This window comes from Lynx canadensis, chromosome B1 (assembly GCF_007474595.2).
Source record: "Lynx canadensis isolate LIC74 chromosome B1, mLynCan4.pri.v2, whole genome shotgun sequence".
NCBI lineage: Eukaryota > Metazoa > Chordata > Mammalia > Carnivora > Felidae > Lynx > Lynx canadensis.
In genome coordinates, this window is record NC_044306.2 from 115,725,425 (window position 1) to 115,743,257 (window position 17,833).

The 17,833-nt window shown below is 41.2% G+C and overlaps 1 protein-coding gene and 1 pseudogene across 1 annotated transcript in view; both read left to right on the forward strand.

The window, feature by feature from the left end:
- The window catches only part of PAPSS1 (3'-phosphoadenosine 5'-phosphosulfate synthase 1), a 105,931-nt gene that overhangs the window by 13,427 nt on the left and 74,671 nt on the right, over positions 1 to 17,833 (forward strand). The window contains exons 2-4 of the mRNA XM_030313303.2: positions 1,531 to 1,645; positions 8,488 to 8,723; positions 14,376 to 14,514. Coding sequence (XP_030169163.1) covers positions 1,531 to 1,645; positions 8,488 to 8,723; positions 14,376 to 14,514 — 490 coding nt within the window. The remainder of the gene's footprint in view (positions 1 to 1,530; positions 1,646 to 8,487; positions 8,724 to 14,375; positions 14,515 to 17,833) is intronic.
- Positions 7,418 to 7,913, forward strand: LOC115512348 (annotated as a pseudogene).

Genomic DNA, 17,833 nt, shown 5'->3' on the forward strand with positions numbered 1-17,833 from the left:
ACACAGAATCGGAAACAGGCTCCAGGCTCTGAGCCATCAGCCCAGAGCCCGACGCGGGGCTCGAACTCACGGACCGCGAGATCGTGACCTGGCTGAAGTCGGACGCTTAACCGACTGCGCCACCCAGGCGCCCCTAGCCTAATGTTTTTGAGGTTCATCCAAGTTGTAACGTGTTTGAGTACTTCATTCCTTTTTGTTGCCTGATAATCCATTGAGTGGGTATATCGTGTAAATTTTAAAATATTTTATCTAATTATCAACTGGTGGACAATTGGGTTTCCACTTTTTGGCTTTTATCAATAAAGCTGCTAGGAACTTAGGTATGTATGTTTTGTGTGGACATGTTTTCTTGTGAGTATCTGGGAGTTTATTTGGTCACGTGGTAACTATATTTAACATTTTCAGAACTGCTGTTTGCCAAAGTGGCTGTAGTATTTTACATTTTCACCACAAATGTATGAGGATTCTAATTTCTCTGTATTCTCACTAGCACTTGTTACTGTCTTTTTGATTATAGCCCTCCTGGTGGATCATATACGTATCTCTTTGTGGTTTTGATTTGCTGTGCATTTTTCTGGTGGCTAATGATATTGAACATCTTTTAATCTGCTTTTTTTGTCATTTGTATTTTTTGCTTGGAGAAATGTCCATTTGGATACTTTGAGACCTGTATACATTTATGCCATTTTTGTTGAAGAATATTTGGGAAAATGATTGCATTCCTTTTTTTTTTTTTTTTTTTGTGGAAATAAGCAATGAATTTCATGTTTTGCCAATTAATTTAATTAATAATTTAATTAATCCAGCTAGTTTAATATTTGATTTAATTAATTTAACCCTCTGAGCCACCCAGGAACGTAAAAGCTCTTACTACTGTGCATTTCATGATGCCTACAGACATTCCTTCCACGCTTTGTTTAGGAGTCTGCTTCTATGCTACCTTCTTAGAGGCCTTTCTTGATCGTCCTGGCTAGAGAGGTACTCATCCCTGATGTCTCTTTTCAGCTTACCATGTTTTATTTTTTACAGTCGCACTTGTCATGCTCTGATACGACCAAGTTTTACTGCTTTGTCTCCCCCAGTGTGATGCAAGCTCAGTGAGGGTAGGGACCCTGTTTAGTTCACATGGTATACTAGTAGGGCCTAAGTGAGTGGAAGACTGACTGGGTTATGGAGTCCACTGCTCCCTTGTTAACTGGCACTTGGGCAAGTTGTTTAGCTTTTCTCAGGTTTAACATCTTCATTTGTAAAAACACAGGAGTAAGAGTTTTTGCATTCCTGGGTGGCTCAGAGGGTTAAATTAATTAAATCAAATATTAAACTAGCTGAGTTGATTAAATTATTAATTAAATTAATTGGCAAAACACTGAACACCATGCTTAGGTACTATAACGAAAACTGTTAGTTTTAATCTTTTTCCTTGCTTTTGGCATGTTACATAGAATAGTGACAGCAAGGAATATGTGTATTTACTTTTTAAAGGACTGAGGTGAATCAGAATTCTTTTTTTTTTTTTTTAATTTTTTCCAGGGGATGCAGAGAGCAACTAATGTCACCTATCAAGCTCACCATGTCAGCAGGAACAAGAGAGGTCAGGTCGTGGGGACCAGAGGTGGTTTTCGTGGCTGCACAGTTTGGCTGACAGGTAAGATCAAGAGAAATAAACCAGTTAATTTCAAAAGCAGTGTTTATAGACAGTCTTGAACAAGGATTAAGGGTATTTATTTAAATTTTGAGCTATTTGTGTGTCTGGAACATCACTGCATGTTCCTGGCAGCGTTGCTTAATTATAACCTATTTCCTTTTGGTAATTCCTTTTGTTCTTTACAGAATTGCTATTGAAGTAAAGGGGGAAACCAGAATGCATCTTAAAACTACTTTCTAGTTAATAGCTATGTTATATTCTATAAATTTTTGTATGCACCAAGACCTGGATTCTGCCTTCAAGAAGCTAAATGATGTAAACGATATGAAGAGAAACAGTGATAAAGAATTTCACAAAAAAGAATTTTTGCTTTGGCCTCTGATTGTTTTTTTCGTTGGTTCTCCCAGAGTCTCCCTTCGGGTCAGCCAGCGCGGGCTGGTGAGAGGGTCAGTTGATCTAGATTTTGGAGGTGGCTTTACGAATGATGGATTTTTGGGACACCTAGGTGGCTCAGTCGGTTGAGCGCCTGACTTAGGCTCGGGTCATGATCTTGTGGTTCGTGAGTTCAAGCCCCACATTGGGCTCACTGCTGTCAGCACTGAGCCTCCTTCAGATCCTCTGTCCCTTTCTCTCTGCCCCTCCCCTACTTGTGCTATCTCAAAAGTAAACATATAAGAATGACGGATTCTTTCACTTCTAGTAATTGTATTTAAAATTTTGTATTTAATTGTAAATTAAATTTAATTTAAAAATATTTAATTGTATTTAAAATTAACCACCAAAATTTTATAGCTATTTACTCCCCTACCAACAGTGTGGGAGAGGGTCCATTTCCAAGTGTCTTTTCATCAACATGGATATTACCAATCCTTAAAATTTTTGCTGATGGGTGAAAAGCAGCATTCCTATTTTCTGTGTGTATGCGTTTTTAAAAAAATTTTTTCATGTTTATTTTTGAGAGAGAGAGAGAGAGAGAGAGAGAGAGAGAGAGAGAGTGCATGAGCAGGGGAGGGGCAGAGAGAGAGGGAGACACAGAATCTGAACCAGGCTCCAGGCTCTGAGCACAGAGCCCGATGTGGGGCTCGAACCCACGAACCGCAAGATCATGACCTGAGCCAAAGTGGAATGCTCAACCTACTGAGCCACCCAGGCGCCCCCTGTGTGTGTTTTTAATTATATGCTTCAATTGTAGACACGTCTAATTGTTTCTGTAGGAAAGAAGACCCTGTCCTCACATTCTTCTCATCTCCTCATTCTTAAGTTTAGGTTGTTGTTAAATTGTTACTTTTCCATTGTTTACATTCATAACACATTCTGTTCTCAAATCTTAAATTTTCATGATTGTTTTTTGTTTGAGCTCTGTAAGTAAGTTGATTCTATATCCACCAGTTCATCATCAGTCCTTTTATTATGGTGTGTCCACTCATGAGCTCTCTCTTTGGGTCTAGTTTTAAGTGTTTGTGTTCTGTTGTTTCTGTAAGATAGTCCTCCATTGGATTTTGAATTCCCTCAGATTTCTTTTTTTAATGTTTATTTTTGAGAGAGGAGGAGAGAGTGTGCGCACATGTGTGAGTGGGGGAAGGGCAGAGAGAGGGAGAGAGACAATCTGAAGCAGGCTCCGAGCTGTCAGTGCAGAGCCGGACATTGGGCTCAAACTCTGGAACCGTGAGATCATGACCTGAGCCGAAGTCAGATGCTTAACTGACTGAGCCACCCAGGCAGCTCTGAATTTCCTGACTTTTTGTGTTTGAGAATGTCTGCCTGTCTTTTATGATGATTTGGCTAGATAAAATATATATTTGGTTCATACTGTGTTTTGGAATTCTTAAAGCATTATTCCATTTTAATCTGGTATTAAATGATGTGAAGAAGTGTGAGACTAATTTGATTTTTTTTTTTTTTTTCTTTTTAGGAGGTTTCCTTTTTCATCTGGAAGCCTGAAAAATTGTTTCTTTTCCTATATTTTCTTTTAGCAGTTTTGCCTTTCTCATTTAGGCCCTTTATCCATCTGTAGTTGATTTTTGTGTGTATGTGAGGGAGGGGTCTATTTTCTTTTTTTTCCATGCGGATAATCAGTTGTCTCAACAGCATACATTGATGAAGGGGCATCCTTTTTTTTTTTTCCCCTCAGTGCCAACTGTGTCATGTCAAGTTTCCACCTAGGTGTGAATTTGTTTCTGGGCTCTCTGATCTATTCTTCTGGTCTGCTCCTCTGTGATTGCCACACTGTCTTACTATATATTTATAAGCCTTGAAATCCAGTGGAATAAGTCCTCTTATTCTTCATCAGTACTATCTTGACTGTTTTTTGGTGGTGGGGCAGGGGGGCTCTTTGCATTATTGTATAAACTTTGTGATTGGTTTAACTCTAAAATTTGATAGGGATTTAGTTTGGGATTCCATTGTATCTAAAAGTCAATTTGGGGAAAATTGATCTTTAGAATATTGGGTAATCCTTTTCTTGAGTGTGGTATATTCCATTTATCTTACCACTAATGATGCTTATAAATACTGTTTATCAGATTTTTTGGTTCTTGCTTTATGGTCTAGTATGTAATCAGTTTTCATAAATATATATTTGAAGAGAACATCAGGGTGTCTGTGTGGCTAAGTTGGTTAAGTGTTCAACTTCGGTTCAGGTCGTGATCTCACAGTCTGAGTTTGAGCCCCGCGTCAGGCTCTGGGCTGATGGCTCAGAGCCTGGAGCCTGCTTCAGATTCTGTGCCTCCCTCTCTCTCTGCTCCTCCTCTGCTCATGCCCTGTCTCTGTCTCTCAAAAATAAGTAAACTTAAAAAAAAAATTTTTGAAAAGAACATCTATTCCCCCGATATGTGCAATGTTTTTAGATATGCTCATTAGATCAAGCTTGTTAATTATGTTGTCAAATTTTCTATAGCCTTTGCTGTTTTGTTTTTTTTTTGACAATATTTTTGGAAATGGAAGTAAAGATTTCTTTTTCTGTTTTTCTTTTTGAGAAAGTGCACAGTGGGGGAGGGGCAGATAGAGAGGGGGACGGGATTTGAAGCGGCACTGTGCTGACAGCAGCAAGCCCAGCGTGGGGCTCGAACTCAAGAAACCCAAGATCATGACCTGAGCCAAAGTTGGCTGCTAAAACCGACTGAGCCACCCAGGTGCCCCGGAAGTAAAGATTTCTTTCTTTTTTTTTTTTTTTTTTTTTTTAATTTTTTTTTTTCAACGTTTATTTATTTTTGGGACAGAGAGAGACAGGGCATGAACGGGGGAGGGGCAGAGAGAGAGGGAGACACAGAATCGGAAACAGGCTCCAGGCTCCGAGCCATCAGCCCAGAGCCTGACGCGGGGCTCGAACTCACGGACCGCGAGATCGTGACCTGGCTGAAGTCGGACGCTTAACCGACTGCGCCACCCAGGCGCCCCTAGATTTCTTTCTTTTTCTCACAATTCAGTAGCTTAATCAGGATCTGTTGGGGTATTGAGTGGGTTGTCATTTTCCTGGAACATAGTTTTCTTTTTCTCAGATTGTACTCCAGATAAACTTTCTTTTATATTTCTACGTTGGTTGGCGTACTAGTTTACCAGGGCTAGTGTACTAGGAGACCCAGACAACTACACCTCTGCCAACCTCCTAAGTACTCCACCACACATTAAGCCTGAGTGATGTTTCCTGTTCGCATACGCAATTCTCGGATCCATCTCCAATAACCTAGGAGGGGTCTTAGCCCTAATTCTCTCCATCCTAATTCTAACAAATCACATCAAAATAACAGGGAGGCTTCCAACAGCGGAAGTATATTCTCTCACCATTCTGGAGGCTGGGAGTCTGAGATGAATGTTTTGGTAGGGTTGGTTCCTTCTAGAGACCCTGAGGGAGAGTCTGCTGCAGGCCTCTCTCCTAGCTGCCGGAGGTTGCTGGCAGTCCTTGGCCTTCTTTGGTTTGTAGATGCAGTGCTCTGTCTCCTGCTTTTGTCTTCACATGGCCCTGTCACAGTGACAACCAGTCTCTGGATTTAGTGCCCATCCTGGTACTGTATGCCCTCGTTTTAATTTAATTACATCCACAAAAACCCTATTTACCACTAAGGTCCCATTCTGAGGTTCCAGATGTGTATGAATTGGAGGTGGGGGATTATTCAATCTCGTACATTTGGTTTCTTTTCTTCGGGTATACACATTTTCCTTATCTAAGTTTTGGATTATCTGTCTTGTAATTATCTGCCAATTTTCTCTAACTGCTTTAGCTTTTTGTCTTTTTGTCTGTGTTCACTGTAATCTCAACGAAACTTCCTGTGTCAGTAACTAAAATTTTCAGTAGTCTATTCTTGCTTTGTTTCAAACTATGTATATGTATGTATGTGTGTGTGTGTGTATATATATTATATATATATAATATATATATGTGTGTATAAATAGGTACTTTTATTATGATTTAGGTTGTTTTGTGTAAAAAGTCTAAGATTTCTGGTTTCAGCGTTATTTTTTTTCTTTCTGATGCTTAGTGTCCAGCTGGTGGTTAAAAACAATAAAAAACAGAAAACTGTTTTTCCTGTTCCTCCCCGTCTCCATCTCTTTTTTCTAGTTATTGTCTCTGTGTAAGAGATTAGCCAAGATCTAGTGGTGTAAAACAGCCATTTTAATTCACTTCCCATTTTGTGGGTAAGGACTTCCGGAGGGCTCAGCTGGGCGGTTTGCCCTGATGTCTGGCTTGGTTGCAGTTCTCTGAAGGCTCACCTGGCTGGCGTCCGTGATCACGAACTCACTTGATGCCGCTTGTCAGCCGGGAGCTTAGCTGGCTGAAACACTTGCTAGTGATCTCTTGAGCACGGTGGCCTCAGGGTATTAATAGTGGGCTTCTCTCGAACGGAGTGTCCAGGTAGCATTTTCTGACCCAGCCAAAGAAGTCACACATTGTCGTTTTCACTACATCCTTTTGGCAACAGGTGAGTCCTAAGGCTAGCCCAGATTCAAGAGTAGAGAATTAGACTCTGCCTATTGACGTGACAGTGGCGATGTCACATTGTCAAATAGTTTGCAGGGTCGGAAATTCTGTTGTGGGCATCTTTGGAAAATATCTGCTATGCTCATTAATACAATTTTAATTTTATTTTATTTATTTAATAATATTTAATTTTTAATATTTAATTTTAATATTTAATATTATTTATTTAATACAATTTTTTAATATAAAACTAATACAGGTTTTTAATGTATAAAGCAACTAATGCTATTAATCCTCCTCTTTTTTTTTTTTTTTTTTTTAGTTTATTTATTTATTTTGAGAGAGAGAGAGACCACATGCATGGGCGCACATGTGAGAGAAGGGCAAAGAAAGAATCCCAGGCAGGGTCCAGGCTCTGAGCTGTCAGCACAGAGCCCGACTCATGAACCGTGAAATCATGACCTGAGCTGAAGTCAGACACTTAACCGTCTGAGCCACCCAGGTGCCTCAACACCATTGAATCTCTTAACATATCAATTGTACCTTCATAATGTCTTTCAGGGGAATCCATACATGATTATCTCTTGCCTCGTAACCACCTTAGTTACGAATTCTGTAATTACATACTCAGCAAGATGGCACGTGTTTCTGCATGAATGTATGCTTTCCTTTTCCTTCTTGTTGTTTAGTGAATAAACATCATTGGTACAGGAAGGTGAGTTGAAATGAGGATATTCTTTCAAGGTTAATTTAAATGGGACTCCCAGATACTTTTATCTATGGTTGTCTCTGAGAGGTATTGATCCTAGGATATAGAGATAGCTTCATTTGTCCTTTTTCTTCCCTCACCAGAAATAATTTGGGCATGTAACTCAGTTTTTAAGTTGGCATGCAGCTCTGGAGTAGTGTTAACAGGAGGACAAAGTGCATATCTGAAACGGAGTGATTTCTAGGATGCCTTTGGGCACAGCCAGGAATTATTAAAAACAAATACTTGAGTATACAGCGCTGCAGTCTTGGGTAAAATGGCCAGCAGGCCTGCTGTTGCGCGTCAGGCCGGTGGCCAGAGGGTATTTGAAAATGGTGTTACAATGCTGCAGGGTTCAATAAACTGGGGTTAATGCGAGGTGTTACCATTTATGAACATGATGATGTGAAAGAGGCCATAAAGCTTCCTGAGAACCTGTATAATGACAGCTTGTTTTGCATTCAGAGAGCAGTGGACCTGACCATAAGGCTGCGTATCTTGCCTAAAGAGCAGTGGACAAAATACGAGCAGGATAAATTTTACTTTGCACCATATCTGAAAGAAGTTATTTGGGAAAGAAAAGAGAAGAATGGGCAAAGAAATAATCGCGGAGTTTAAGTTGGTGGTTGTAGCTGCCCTGAAACACTTTTTAGGAGTTGGATAAACCAGGGGCACCTGGGTGGCTTAGTCGGTTAAGTGTCTGATTTCAGCTCAGGTCATGGTAGTTCGTGAGTTCGAGCCCCATGTCAGGCTCTGTGCTGACAGTTCGGAGCTTGGAGCCTGCTTCGGATTCTGAGTCTCCCTCTCTCTCTGACCCTCCCCTGCTCATGCTTTGTCCCTGTCTCTCAAGAATAAATAAAACATTAAAAAAAGTTAAAAAAAAAACCCAAAAAACAAAGAAGTTGGGTAAACCTGAAGTGTACAATTCAGAATTATTTGAACTGCAAATGTACTACTTTACGTGAATGTCTACTTATTTAAAAAACATAAATGCTTACTTTATTTAAACTATAGATGTTTTTCTAGCTAAGATCTAAATCTTGTAGAGAAATGTGGGATAAATGTTACTGAGGGATTTCTATGTGTAATGAGTGTTATGAAGCCAGTGATTTAAATTCTTTGTTACTAAGTGGTCTCCTAACATTGCATATGAAATGTGCTTGGACTATTGAATTTTAGGCTTGTCTGGAGCAGGAAAGACCACAGTGAGCATGGCTCTGGAGGAGTACTTGGTTTGCCACGGTATCCCATGCTACACTTTGGATGGTGACAACATCCGTCAAGGCCTCAATAAAAATCTTGGCTTTAGTCCTGAAGACAGAGAAGAGAATGTTCGACGCATTGCAGAAGTTGCTAAGCTGTTTGCAGATGCTGGCTTAGTGTGCATCACAAGTTTTATATCCCCTTATACTCAGGTATGTAGCTTTTGTACCATTGCTGTTCTGACATCATCGAGTGAGATGGCCTCAGGCAAAACAAGTAATTGAAACGCTCATGTATGCTTCGAAGCTAAATTCAAATTAAAATAATTAACCTACAACACTTTTGTGCTGGGACTTTCTGAGTAAATTCCATTTTAATAAAACCTGTTATGACTGCCCCTGCCTCCCAAAGTATAACCAAACTTGTTGACCTCAAGCCAGTGGCCACATTATTTCAAGCTTGACTTTTCAACTCAATAAATGTATAATGAATACTCAATGTGTGTCAGACACTCAGGGAAAGTCTTAAGTTTCTTAACATGTGCCTGACCATGGCTTCTTTGCTTACAGACAGAAGCACTCTCCTCTTTTATCACATTCCTCCTCTTATTTTAGCACTAATTCACTGTTTTGTAGTTCTCTTAAAAAAATCATGTCATTTCTCACGTGAGATTTTTGTTTCCCCACCTGGAAGGCACTCTTCTCCTTCGATCGATCCTTCTCTTCTCGCCATCAGTTGACTCCTGTTCGTGCTTTCAGGCTCAGGTTAGGCATCTCCTCCTCCTGAGTGCCTTCCCTTTCTCCCTCAGCCTTTGTGGGGTACCTGTCTTTGGTGCCCTTGTTATTGTGCCCTAACCCTTTGTTTTATTACAAATGCTAGTTCATTGGTTGGTGGTGGTAATAGTGGCAGCAGTCGTAGTGGTGGTGGTGGTGGTGGTGGTAGTGGTGGTAGTAATGAAAATAATAGCAGCTAACATTTATTAAACGCCAGCTGTATACCATGAATGAACTCACGTAGTTCTTATCACCCAATGAAGAAGGGCATAGATGAGGAAAAAGGTGTAAATTACCCAGGGTCACTGTACATGGTAGAGCAAGGCACCTAGACAATGTCATTGGAATCCATATACCTACTCACCACGCTTTATTGCCTCTAACCCCCACTGGTTCCTTGAAGGCTGAAACTACATCTTATTTATCTTTATAATCTTGATGCCAAGCCCAGCTTCTGGAATACAGTAGATATTTAGTGTTTGTTAAATGACAGCATAGTACAGATGTGAAAGAGCAGGTGAATTACTATGTGGTTAAAAGCAGGGACTTTGGAGCCAGAAACAATGGGTTGGAATCTCACCTCTGCCTGTTATGACCTTGGCCAGTTGAGTTGACCTTCCTAAGCTCAGATAATGCCTACCTCCCAGTGTTGTTCTGAGGATTAGGTAAATCATGCGTTCAAAGCTTTCAGCATGGTGCCTGGTGTGTACTAAGTATTGAGTAAATATAAATAATAGCACAATTCTAGTGTTGTATCATGAATTTGGATGGTTACATAGACTTTTTTTTTTTTAAAGCCAAAATAAAACATGAACTGTAAGAGTTACAGGTAAGTATCAGATGGAGTGTTAATTGTAAAGATTCACTTAACTGAACCATGGCAGGAGTCCTAAAGGGTCCTGTGAGGACTAAGTACTTTTCATTTGCCTGAAACATTGGGATCAGCATCAATACATCCGTTTAAAGTATACTGGATCATGAAGTGTGTAAGACAATGATAGTTGTTTGAGTTCTTGAATCCTTGATATAAACAGTTTCATCGTAATGTAACAACTGATATTCTTGCACATTCTGGAAATCTTTGCAACTCTTAGAAGAGGAGAAAGTAACGTGATTTGGAGAGCTGTCAGCTGGATTTCTAAAAGTATGTACTGATCTGCTTTTTGGCCCCCTTGTTTCCATAGTACGGAGCGAAATTTGTTGGCTCTAACTTCTAAAAGCACAGAGAGTGAGGTTTGGACTGTGCTTAGGTCATGTCAAAATCTGTGATATTTGCATCAAACCATATGATACAGGATATGTGTATTATTCTATGTCACCATTGAACTTGGGCATCTTGGTTCTGAAAATAAACCTGATAGTTCCTAGCCAGTCTGGTGGGATCATAGAGATGTGAACAGTTACAATATGTTGAAGCAGGTGATTAGGTAAATGTATATGAGAGGTGCTGTGGAAGAATCGCAGAGGAGATGATGCCTGAAATGAGTGATGGAGGATGAATCAGAGCATACTATTGAGACCAGAGGGAGAAAGCTATTTTAACAGAGACATAGTACAGTGTTTGCAGCAGCATGGAAATGTGGGGGAGTCTGGTCTTTTGGGGAACTGTAAGTACTTTGTTACGACTGCCGTGCAGGGTGAATGTGAGGGGAGATGAAGCTAGAGCTATTCGCAGAGGTTCGATGATGAACCTTGACTGCTCAGGACTTGGCCCCATAGGGCAAAACTTGACAGTTTGAGATTGTTCTAAGGAACGCTGTCTCTGGGTTTGCATTTTAGTAAGGTCACCTTTGAAGCTTGGAATGAGAGTGGTCTGGAGATAGGAGACTGGTGAGGAGGCTTTCAGAGTGAATTCAAACAGCAACAATGGGAATGGAAAAGATGGGGCCTATTTGAGGGCTCTTAAGCCTGTAGCATCGGTAGGACTTGGTGCCTGCTTGATTGTTGAATTTGGGGTGAGCACGAATGATGGTTCTTTCTGAATAGAAGATGGTATGTTTGAGTTAGGAAATACAGGAGGGGAAGGGAGGAGATGACTATTTCATTTTAGGTGGGTTAGGTTTGAAATCCTAGTAGAGTAAGCAGGTCATTGGAAAATTGGTTCTCAGAAAAGCTGTGTAGAATTGAGATAGATTTAGGAATCACTAACTTTGTTAATTAAAACCCAGTCGAAGTTGAGTATATATAGAGTATATAGAAGAGTTGTATAGAATGAGAAGAGAGTCGTGGACAGAAACTTGGAAATACATTCATATAAAAGGACAGTTGGGATCAGTTAAGGTCACACCTTAATCATTCTACCACATGCTGTGGTTATTATAGCTAATGAAAGATATATTAGAATAAGATCTATGATAGGTATATAGCAGGTATTCTGAGAAGCCAGAGGAAGCAAGGGCCCTCTGTCAGCCTGGGCATGCAGGTTGGGCTTCCTGGAGGATGTCAGCACAGAACTGTGCTATGAGGAGAACGTGCTTTAGCCAGAAGAGAAGGGTGGAGGGTTTTGAGCAGGGAGGGTGGCTAAGGCCTAAGGTCCAAACACCTGGTAACAGCCAGGTGTTAATTATTAATAGAATATCTAGTGTAAGACTGAGAAGGGTGGGGCCAGGTATAGAACACCTGATGCCTCTCCCTGAGAAGCCTGGGTTTTACCCTGATGGTGGTAGGGAATCTCTGAAAAGTTAGCGACATGGTTGAATTTGCATCCTCTGCTATTCTAGGGACAGTGTTAGGGTATGGCTTTGAGCAGATCAAAGCTAAAAGCCAGCAGACTGATTAAAAGCATGTTGTTGCAGTTGGCCAGGAATGAGGTTGAACTCGGGAGTAGGGAAGACGTGCAGACTGGGTTGGTGTAATAGAGGCAAAATCTGAAGGACTTAGTGGCAGAAGGCAGAGGGGGTGGGGTGTGGAACGAAGGGAAGGAACCAGAACAACTCTTGGGATTCTGGGTGAATAGTGCTGTCATCCTTGATTTGGGCAGTATAGGCAGGGATGTCAGCTGGGGAGAAAAGAGGGTGGATGCCATTATGGACATACTAAGTTTGAGGTGCCCGTGAGATCTCCAGGTGGGTATATTTAGGAGGAGGTTGGAAAGGTGTGTTTACTTCCAGGAGAGAGGGTAGGCCTCAGGCTGAAGCATTAGTGTATATGTTGTAGTCGACACTGTGAAGGCTGCTGAGGAAAGTGCTCAAGGACTGACTTCATGTGAGCAGTGGGCTCCTAATGGGCTGTGGGCAACACCAGTGTCGAAGGGATGGGGAAGTAAGAGGAGCCATGGGAGCCTGCATAGGAATGATTAGGAAATAGCGTCACTGGAATATATAGAGTTAGTAGTGTGAACAGCAGCAGAAAGTCCTGTAATTCAAAGGCTGAAGAGTACTTATGATTAAGGGATTTTTGTGTGATTTGTTCACTTTTTTTTTTTTTAATGTTGATGTATTTTGAAAGAGTATAAGCGTGTTCAAGAGTGGGGGAGGGGCAGAGAGAGGCTCTTAAGCAGGTTTCTGGCTGTCAGCGCAGAGCTGGATGCGGGGCTTGAACCCACAAACTGTGAGCTCATGACCTGAGCTGAAATCAAGAGTCAAACACTCAACCTACTGAGCCACCTAGGCGCCCTAGTTCACTTTTTTTAAAAACGTTTATATGAGAGAGAGCGTGTGCGCACATGCACAAGAGAGCCCAAGCAGGGAAGGGGCAGAGAGAGAGGAGGAGGAGAGAGGTTCTGAAGCAGGCTCCCTGCTAACAGCAGCAAGCCGGATGTGGGGCTTGAACACCCAACTGTGAGATCATGACTTGAGCTGAAGTTGGACGCTCAACCGACTGTGCCACCCAGATGCCCCCGCAGTTCACTTGTTTTTAATGGATAAGTGACTTGTTGCCAGGGGAAAAAGCTGGCAGAGAAGGAAGAGGATTTCAGATGGAGGGGGGAAATGGATTGAGGAAGGTCCATTAGAGGGGTGGCTGTGGAATTCAAAGGGAGGAAGGAGTAGCAGGAGTGAGGGAGACAAAGGTTGCTGGGCATGTGGATACATTTATATGGCTGAGAGGAGATTGAGAGCATTCGTGCCTGCGGATCTTCGTTTTGAAATGCGGAAGAGGAGAGTAGTGACCGTGGAAGTAGGGGCCATAAGAAATGTGAATGGTAAAATGAGCTGTGTGGGGATAGAGTGGTGGGAGTTGCAGGGCTGGCTTTGGAAATGTTGGCACTGCTTGTGTCTAGCATATGAATGTGGAGTTGGCCTTGAGTATGGAAAGATGAGTGGATCTTAAGGGGGAAACAGTTTTAGCTTAGACAGAAAGAAGAGGTTGACTTAAGAAACCGTTCCGGAGGACAGGGCGGAGCAGTGAAGGTGATTACCAGAGAGTTGGGGGGTTCGAGGCAGGACAGAAAAGTAAAGTTTTGGGAGTGCTAGAGATGAGAAGTGGTTGCAGGACCTTGTATTTGGCAAGGGGATAAACCACCTTGAGGACTCTGAATGGACTCAGGCTCAGGCTAAGATTGACCATGTTATGAGAGGCCTGATGGCACCTGCATTCAGGCTGGGCTTTGACTGTGGTTCCCTGTAAAATTTAGGTGAAAGTTTTTACAGGGCATCTGTTGTTTTCCCTCCTGGAACTCCCCAATATCTTGGATTTTTAGAATATCAAATTTTTTTTTTTTTTTAATTTTTTTTTTTCAACGTTTATTTATTTTTGGGACAGAGAGAGACAGAGCATGAACGGGGGAGGGGCAGAGAGAGAGGGAGACACAGAATCGGAAACAGGCTCCAGGCTCTGAGCCATCAGCCCAGAGCCTGACGCGGGGCTCGAACTCCCGGACCACGAGATCGTGACCTGGCTGAAGTCGGACGCTTAACCGACTGCGCCACCCAGGCGCCCCTAGAATATCAAATTTTAAAAGCGTTGTGAAGAAATAGTTTCTTGGGTTAAATTTTTTTTGTTTCTATTTTAAAATATAAATTAAGTTTTGTCTAATATTTAGTTTTCCACTGCCTCAGCTGATAAAGCACTTTTACTCATCCTTGATCGTTTATAGTACCTTTGATTCGTATGAGCACCTTTTATTATGTTTCTCTACATCTTTTTTCTAAGGATCGCAACAATGCAAGGCAAATTCATGAGGGTGCAAGTTTACCGTTTTTTGAAGTATTTGTTGATGCTCCTCTGCATGTTTGTGAACAGAGGGATGTTAAAGGACTCTACAAAAAAGCACGGGCTGGAGAAATTAAAGGTAAGTTTCCCTTTGCTTGCATTTTTTTTAAGACTTTATTTTTAAATAATCTCTACACCCAGTGTGGGGTTCACATGCAACCCCGAGATCAAGGGCTGCATGTTCTACTGGCTGAGCCAGCCAGGTGCCCCTTTGCATACTTTATCTTGCCATATCTGAGACTGATCATCTTTGCTAAGAGATTGGGAATATTCAAACAACTTGGAGCTCCTTGAGAAGAAAAAGTGGGTCTTAATACTACGCTCTTGTGTCTCTGAAGCCTACCAGCAGTACCTGGCACTGTGTGTAATACTCAGTGGGAATGGTTGGTCAGGTTGGAATCCTACTCCCAAGACACAGTTTTAGAAGCTTGGGACTTCTGGGGCTGTTGGAAACCTACTTGGTATAATTAGGTGCATTAGACTGCATAGCAATTGCTAGCTGCTGCCACTTCTGCTTTTTGTTCTGGTGAAAATGAAGGAAATTCCATAGATCATGGGAATTGTAAACATTTTGAAAGCAAAACCAGTGCCTTGTTCTTATTTATATCATGGTGTGGAATGGTCCCTTATTCATTCGGTGTACATTTGTTGAATTAGGTTGAATTAATATATCTCTGATTCCATCAAAATGAAGATACCTTGATTTTAAAAATTTTTATGCTTTGCTCCTAAAGTTACAACTACGATGAACATTTGGACATAGGAGACATTTAGAACCTGTCTGATGTGACCTTTGATACCAATTATATTAATCTTCTAGGTATCGTTTAACATTAGTTCTGTTCTATTATTGTTAACAACAGAGGACGTGCCAGGGATTGATTACTCAGCGCTGTGTAGGGATCAATGATTCATGCAGGTAACTGCTGCCTTCCCAATAGGGAATATAATAGCCTGGGACTATCACAGGAGCTCTGTGAATTCAAGATTTTGTCACTCAGCTTCTGGTTCTGCATAGCAAAAGGTGGAACAGGAAGGACTATGCTGTTATTCTGGGCTCTTCTACATTTGGATCTGGGGATGCTTAACCAGTTGGGGCAAGTGTGGGGCAAGTTCCACCTGCTGTGGTGAAACCTGGTTCCTTAGGCAAGGCTGGCATTCAGTTATGCCACCAGAGAAACTCAGTTTCACCCATGAAGCCTGTGCTTTCTTGACTCAAAGAGAACAGGTTGCCTGACCTGAATAACTGACGACATTAGGAGGGAAACCAGTTCAGCTCTTCATCATCTGTGTCTGCCTGTCTCTGTCAATGGCCACTTTTCACTTCAGTTTCTCAAAATACAGATTTGGCAAAGAGAAGCAAAATGATGTGTCTGGGATCTTGAAATCTAAATCTTATTTTAATTTTAGTTGGCTTTGTTTTTGCAAGGATGGATTGGTGAGGGAGGTAGATTTGTCTCTGGCTGGAGTAAACTACTTTTGAACAGGGATAACATCTTGAATATTTTTGTATCATTAGAGTTACACACATAGTAAATGCTTATTGGATAGATTAGAAGATGGAGTGGAAATTGGATGTTCAACACACATTGATCAGTGCTACCTGTTTGCAAGCTGTGTGTTTGCTGCTGAGATGCAAAGATGAGTAAGACCACATGCAAAATACCTTGAGTTATTTGTAATTTGCATTCTATATTTGGGAGTGTGTTTGTAGTAGCTTAGTTTTCTCTGTGTTACTTATTTACTTTCTTGACTGTTTTCTATTCCTCTCGGTAGACATTAATAAAATGTTCCTTAGATTAAAATATATGTGTTAGAGTCCCCGATTGTAGAGTTGTATGTATGTACACATGTATGTATGTATTTATTTAGAGCCCCACGCGTGACTGGGGGAGAGGGGGAGAGAGAGAGAGAGAGAGAGAGAGAATCTCAACCTCCATGTTCGGCGTGGAGCCTGACATGGGGCTCCATCCTGTGACTCTGAGATCATGACCTGAGCTGAAATCAAGAGGTGGATGATCAACCAGCCAAGCCACCCGGGCACCCCTGGAGTTGTTAGTATTTAAAAACCGTGTACTCGGGCGCCTGGGTGGCTCAGTCGGTTAAGCGTCCGACTTCGGCTCAGGTCACGATCTCACAGTTCGTGAGTTCGAGCCCTGAGTCGGGCTCGGTGCTGACAGCTCAGAGCCTGGAGCCTGTTTCAGATTCTGTGTCTCCCTCTCTCTGACCCTCCCCCGTTCATGCTCTGTCTCTCTCTGTCTCAAAAATAAATAAACGTTAAAAAAAAAAATTAAAAACCGTTTACTCATTGTCAGAATGGTAAATGCTGTTTCAGAGCTGTGATGGTAAATGTGCAAGGACAGAAGAGATTGTATACATTCAGCAGACCTCAGGCTTTTAGAGGGCTTTTTGTGACACTATAACTATCCCTGTGTCAGCCATTCAAAATGATTATTTTCTTTTTTTTTAAAATTTTTTTTTTTTAACATTTATTTATTTTTAAGACAGAGAGAGACAGATTATGAACAGGGGAGGGGCAGAGAGAGAGGGAGACACAGAATCTGAAACAGGCTCCAGGCTCTGAGCTGTCAGCACGGAGCCCGACGCGGGGCTCGAACTCACGGACCGTGAGATCATGACCTGAGCCGAAGTCGGACGCTCAACCGACCAAGCCACCCAGGCGCCCCACAAAATGATTATTTTCATGATTACTGCTCAAGTAGTTGTTATTTACTTAAATATAAATGTTTTGCTTAAGCATACATTTATTATAATCATTTATGGGATAAATTAGCTAGAAAGAGAATTCCTGGGCTTTTAAAATAAGCCAAATCTTCTAACACAGTGGTTTTCAGGCTTTGCTGCACAATAGCATTATTTGAGTGAACTTTTAAAAATCCTGTGCCAAGGCCAAATCAGAATCTAATGCAGGTGGGACCTGGCGATTGCATTGTTTAGCTGCATTTGAGAATTAGAGCTTAAGAACTAGTGTTTTAACCAGAATTATTTTTCCCTAGCTATTCTATTGTGACTCACCACTAAATACTGTTAGGAATATTGGTAATGCAGAAATCTCTTCTTGGATTCAGTCTTCATGTGATGCTTAGAAACATGAAATAGAAGAAAACAAGTGGGCTGTAGACTTGTCTATTACATTTTAGAACTCTTTTGGTGACTACACCTCTTAATAGTAATTTATTTTATTTTATTTTGTTTTATTTTACTTTATTATATTTTATTTTAGTTATGTTTTTTTTAAGGAGATAGAGGTTTATTGAATATGCCGCAGCGGGGTGGTTGGCATGGCAGCAGAGAAGAGGCTGTCAATAGTAATGATTTTAACTTTTTTTTTTTTTAATGTTTATTTTTGTGTGAGAGAGAGACAGAGCATGAACGGG